At 40.7% G+C, this 6,588-nt stretch overlaps 1 protein-coding gene across 4 annotated transcripts in view; it reads right to left on the reverse strand.

The window, feature by feature from the left end:
• Positions 1-3,401, reverse strand: part of Ltn1 (listerin E3 ubiquitin protein ligase 1) — a 47,094-nt gene extending 43,693 nt beyond the window's left edge. For 2 of the 4 annotated variants that reach the window (XM_048803540.1, XM_015478675.2), the window contains exon 1: positions 3,261-3,401. In XM_048803540.1, the coding sequence (XP_048659497.1) occupies positions 3,261-3,302 (42 nt within the window). In that variant the 5' untranslated portion in view covers positions 3,303-3,401. The other 2 variants (XM_048803542.1, XM_048803541.1) reach the window with 2 other exon arrangements.
• Positions 3,402-6,588: the final 3,187 nt, after the last annotated feature.

Below are 6,588 nucleotides of genomic sequence, written 5' to 3' on the forward strand. Positions count from 1 at the left end.
TCTTTAAATAAAAAATTTTAAAGGAATGTGGCTCAGTGATTAAGCACCCTGGGTTCAAACCCCAATAGGAAAAAAAAGTCTTTCATCATCTGTTCATATGTCAACTTTTCCAAATCTTATCTCCTCTCTATCCAAACCTACTTTCTCTTAATTTTGCTGCCCTTGTCCATGTTCCAGTTCCAAATTGAATTCAAGGTTCCCTGAATATGTCACATGCCCTTTGCCCTTTCAAAATTCAATCTTTATATAAAATCCTTTCTCCAACTGAAAATTCTTCCTTTTCAATGCCTGTCAAACTTCTACTCATCCTTCAAAACACTCATATTTATAGCATTTATCTCCCTCAGATCAGTCACCATACTTTTCTGTTCTCCCACGCTTTCTGCTTATACTGTATTATAATTATTTAATACATTATGACATTGGTTATGATCTGTCGCTATCTTCAAACCAATAGTTCAAGAACAGCAGACATTTCTCTATCATCTTTGCATAAAGGGCATGCAATACTCAATTTTCTGTTAAATGAATGTCACTCTAAAGTTCAATTCTAAACTCTGACATTTCCTGGCTTCATGAGCTTAGGCAAGTTAATGTCTCTAAACCTCAGTTTAGAGACAAGAGTAATTAACCCATTCCTTGAGTCCCTGTCAACATCAAACTTTTTTAATATAGATAGATTTATTTTAGTTGTAGATGGACACAATACTTTTTTTATTTTTATGTATTTTTTAATATAGATAGATAATACTATGATTTTAGTTGTAGATGGACACAATACCTTTATTTTATTTTTAAGTAGTGCTGAGGATCAAACCCAATGCCTCATGCGTGCCAGGTGAGTGCTGTACCACGGAGCCATAGCCCTAGCCCCAGCCCCAAACTTAAGTTTTTTAAACTTATTATTTAAACTTATTATCTTATTTAAACTTATTATTATTATCCAATAATAAGAGATTTCAGCAAGTAATGTCAAAGGATGCTAAAATCATTAATGAAAGTTTGTGGGAGAATAGTACATTCAGTCTCAGATTACCACTCTTCATATTTGTTTTTAGCCAACGGAAAAAGATAACTTTATTTTTTAATGGAGTGATCAATCAGCATTTTTTTAAATTTTTTACCTTTATTTGATATATTTATGTTTATGTGGTGCTGAGGATCAAACCCAGGGCCTCGAACGTGCTAGGCGAGTGCTCTACCAGAGCCACAACCCCAGCCCCGGAAAAAGATAACTTTATAGTGGAGGATACACCTTAACCTAGTGATTAAGCAAGTACCATTAATAATGGGACAAACAAAAGTCATGTGCCCTAGTGAGATGCACTGAAAAAGATGCATCAACTTTGAAGCATTTCTGTCAAAAACTGTTTCAAATCATATGGAAACCATTAGAAAATCTAAATTAAACAAAAACATTCACCCAGACTCTTCCAAGTTCTGAATGCTCCCCCAGTAGCAGGGGAAGGCAGGGAACCACTGGTAAAACTCTCTAGATCAAGGGAACACGGTTTTCAAATGACTTATCTTTTAAACAAGAAAATAAAAAGATTATAGAGAACACTACTGAGATGAGTACAGAATGTGAATACATGGCCAATTCTTAGAGTGTTATACCAAAATTAAAATTTCTGCATGTTATAATTGCTCTCAATTATGGAGAAGAAAGGCATTGTTTTTAGAAAATACATCCTAAAGTACTTAGGAGTTAAAGAACCCAATTTTGAAATGATGGTGGAATGGGATGATCATTATTATCCAAAGTACATGTATGAAGACACGAATTGGTGTGACTATACTTTGTATACAACCAGAGATATGAAAAATTGTGCTCTATATGTGTAATAAGAATTGTAATACATTCCACTGTCATATATAAATCAATAAAAAAGGAACCAATTTCTGCAACTAACTCTCCTAAGGTTCAGCAAAATACATAAATTGAGACTAAAAGCAAATGTGACCAAATGCTAACAATTGGTGAATCCAGGTAAAACACATACAGATTGTTGTTCTAATATTCTTGCAACCTTTGCTCATATTAAGAACTTTTCAAAAATATTGAAAAATGTTTTACAAGATAAATCATTAAGTGAAAATCCAAGTAAAGTACTTAGCACAGTACTTAAAGTAAGTTACTACAATTGTTGATATTACCTTCCAAAACAGACTTAAGTGACAGATCTAAATAAATACAACTTCAACATCAAAATTAACTGAATCCAAACAGAAGAAGGGCCTTTCCATAAAACTGGACATAACACATTGTGCATCATAAATTGTAACATTGTTACATCCCTAAGGATAAGAGCAACAGAAGTATCATATAAAAACACTTGCCTTCAAAATATTTACATTCTAGTGGGGTGGGGTTGTGGCTCAGTGGTAGAGTGCTTGCCTCACGTGTGTGAGGCACTGGGTTAGAATCTCAGCACCCCATAGGGAAATAAGTGAATAAAGTAAAAGTCCACCAACAAGTAATAAGAACTATTTCTACATTCCAGTGAAGTAAGTCGGTAAATTACGTAGTATGTTAAAAGTCATACATCCAGAGTAAACGTAGGAAAGAAAACAGGGACTAGGGGACAGTATTTAGATTTAAAATAGGTCGACCACGGGAGATTTCATTGACATCACTGAAATGTCTAGAGGAAAATCTGGAGCCACCTAACAGAAGAGCACTGGGAACCTGCCAGGCAAGGCCAAGGCACAGTGAGGTCAGCGCAGCCAGATGAAGTGAGCTAAGAGGAGGGAGTTGGGGATGAGGCTGGATGGGAAAGAAGCAACAGAAAGCGGAGAAAGTCGCCCATAAACCATGTATACCACCTAAGGCCACTCACCTTTATCCGGAGGCACGAGGGGAGCCACGACAGGCTTCTGAGCAAAGGAAGGACATGGTCCGAGGTATCTCGCACGCCAAGCTCAAGGTAATTTCCTCCCACCCAACTCTACCTCCCAGCCCCCAGCCCCGCCGCCCGATACCTCGGCCAGGTAACCTTCCAGTTGAAGCTGATACTGAACCATTTCTTAGTGAAAACCGTGCACGCTCTAGCATCGAACATCTTTTCTCTCACGATTGCCCAATCTGCTCAAAGACAGCCCATCCCGCCCTCAGGGACTCACAACAGAGAGGTCACACTCGACACGGAAACACACGCCTCCCCACAGCCACGCTCCAGACACCCTCAGGCTGCTCGCCCGGCGGAGCCACAGGCGGCGAGGCGCAGCCTCCCCAGTCGGCCAGGCCAACCTGCACTCACCCTCAGGTTCCCCTTGGTCCGCTGCTTGTTCTTCCCGCCCATGATCGCTGTAGCAGCCGCACTCTCAATCTGCAGCCCCGAGGTTGACACGGCCGGGCCACAACTTCCGGTCTCTTGTGCCGGAAGGGGGCCTACAGTAACAACTTCCCCCGACCCTCCCCTTCCGCCTCCCACCCCGCCCTCCTGCCGCCCCACTTCCGCTCCTGACTCCAGCTGAGTTTCTGACCGTTGGTTGCTGGGGTCGCCACAATTAAAGTCACGCCTGCCTGCGTTTCGTCACTACTGACCAATAGGAAGCCAAGGTTTGGACCCGTGGCGCCAAATCCTGTCTTCCGTGCTTTCAGGGGCCAGAGTTGTTCGCTAGGATGTTGTTCTGAACTGTAGAGCGTGAGTTTCACATAAGGGTATCAATAAAATAATATAGTAGTACAACTGTAAGGCACCGATTTAAAAATATGGAAGAAATGATATTGTAGTGGCTGTGCAAAGCTAGGAAGGTGCTAGGTTTTTGAAGTGATGCAATCATTGGCAACACCTGTGCGTTTCACGCTCAAGCCCACCTTGGATCTAGTGAACCAGATTTGAATTTTAACAAGTTTCCCATTCTTGTAAAAATTTGAGTACTGCTCTAGATGATATTCTTCCTTTTTTCCATATTGAAAATGTTATGTGCAGTTTTTAGAAAAGAAGGTAGTACGGCAGTCTCCATAATGTATGATATGTACAGGTCCTGTGACGTACTGCTTTGCTTCTCAGAATCACATTAGAAAATCATAAACACTTGTGTGGTAGATGTTGCCTGTCTTGTCCACACACTCACCTTTCTACTTAATGATGACAGGGCTCTGCAAACTGTTTCTCTTTTTATTCATCTATCTTCCCGTTAGAATCCCTCAAGAGGGTCACTGGAGAAAGACAGGAAGACAAGAGGAAGGAGAAGACCTTGCTCCATTGTTAGCATCATTCTGAGAAACTGATGTGACTCTATTTTTGAGAAACCAGCCTCTGTCTCAGAGCAGGGCCTGTCCAAAGGGGGGAGTGGTGACCTTGTCCTTGGAAAACCCGTTTTTTAGGCACATAGCTATCCTGCTGAGTAATTTTGGTACCAGACTCCAGATGTCCTTGACTCAGCAAATACAAGTTCCTGAAAAGACCAAAAGAATGCTTGAGGCCTAATTCGGACCAGGAAAAATATCTGAAAAGTCAGGTGACCCTCCCAGAGTTTTATGATTGATAACATGATTAAGCAAACCTGCAAGTTTAGCATATATACTCTTGCAACCCCTCGCAGCCTAAACCAATCAGTTAAAAGGAATCCACCACTTGTTCCTTTACCCACTTGTTCCCGCCAATGAATATGCTAATCAATGTTGAGAGTTGTTGTTTGATTTCCCTGTGGTATGAAATGATTTGCTGTGTGATGTTGTGACGCATTGAGTACCCAAAAAAACCTAGAAATCCTCACTGAACTAAGGGCTGGGACTCACTCCTTGGGACCACTGCGTCAGAAACGGTTGTGAGTCAAGGCTGGAGCTTGCAATAAAGACTCTTGTGTGATTGCATTGGATTCGGCTCCTGGAGGTCTATTGGGTCCCACGAATCTGGCATTACAATTCCAGTAACAGCCCTTTACCCTAGGAGCAGCATTTGCTTTAGCCAGCAGTAGATTTCTCCAACAATCTCAGAATGGACTTTATTGCCCTCCTCAAAGGGACCAGTGAGCAATCGGGTAGCACTGTCTTCAAAGGTCTTAGTACTACTCCATAGAGCCCCTCTCCTAAACTCAAAAGAGCCAATAGTGCCCCCTTCTTGGGTCTTCAAAGCCCAAGACCATACGGTTTTATTTGAGTGAATAAAGCATTGAAAAAAGTAGAAGAGCTTGGACACTATTTCTCCTTGATTGCATGAATTGCACTTTTGCCCATGGAGACAGTGGGATAGGAGGGTAGTTCCTGGGGTCCATTGTATTGAAGTCAGCTCATCCACTAGATTTCAGTGTCAGCTGCCAGTCAGATATAAATTCCTGTTGTGTTCCTCCACTCTGGCTGAGGCCTGGTGTTTTAAATGACAAAAGCTTTAATTTTACCCCTACAAGGTGGGTGGAAGAAGAGCTTCAGATAGGGGATATGTCCTTGGACTTATTCTCCATATCCTCCACTCACTAAACTGCCTAGAAAGGCCTTGAATTTTCTATCCTGACACAATCTCCAGAGTTGCTGAGATTACAGGCCTGCATCACCATACCTGGCTTGAATTTGTTTACAATCACACAATTAATACATGAATATATTCTCCTTGTGGCTCAGTGGTAGAGCACATGCCTAGCAAGTGTGAGGCACTGGGTTCAATTCTCAGCACCACATATAAATAAATAAATTAAATTAAAGTCCATTAACAACTAAAAAAAGAAGAAGACTTGAATAGCATTAAAGAAAAAAGATTTGGTATTTGGTCTTTCCAAACTAATTCCAAATATCCTTGTTGGTCTTTTTTAAGTCCTAAATAAGTATGTGGAATAGAGGTCACTTTCTTTACCTCTTAGTGATTCAAATCTTCATCTTTCGTATCTTTTTTTCCATTCTTCTTCATCAACCACCATGGTTTTATCCTTATTTTTTTTTATTTGTTCAACTTAGTTGTACATGACAGAAGAATGCATTTCAAATCAATGTACATAAATGGAGAACAATATTTCAATTTTCTGGTTATACACAATGTAGAGTCTCACTATCATACAATCATACACGTACCTAGAGTAATGATGTCCATCTCATTCCACCACCTATCCTGCCCCCATGACCCCTCCCCTCTACATCCTTCCTTTTTCCCATTCCAAAGTTTATCCTTATATTAATACATAAATTTCTCTAGCCCCAATTTCACCCTGCTCTTGGACTATAATTTCTTCTTTTCAAATTCCTTATTTAACTATTTCCATATAGACATTATTCAAACCAACCTTGACCTTGCATTAGTTCTTACAATTTTCCTATAACTCTAAAGACTCTATTTATTTCCTTCTTTTCTTACCTTGTTATGGTTTGGATCTTAAACCTCCCTGGAAAGCTCATGTGTTTAAGACTGGTCCCAAGATGGCACTATGGGGAAGTGGTAGAATCTTTAGAAGGTGGGAGCCCAATGGAGGGAAGTTAGGTCATTGGAAGTATGCTCTTGGTGGGCATACTGGGCTCACTCTTTCCTCTTTTGGCTTCATGAAGTAAGCAAGTTTGCTCCATCATGTCCTCTCCACCATGATGGTCTGCCTAACTGTGGGCCCAAAGCAAGGGAGCCAGGCAACCATGGACTGAAGCCTTTAAAACTATGAGCC

The sequence above is a fragment of the Marmota marmota genome, unplaced genomic scaffold (assembly GCF_001458135.2).
Source record: "Marmota marmota marmota unplaced genomic scaffold, marMar, whole genome shotgun sequence".
Classification (NCBI taxonomy): Eukaryota; Metazoa; Chordata; class Mammalia; order Rodentia; family Sciuridae; genus Marmota; species Marmota marmota.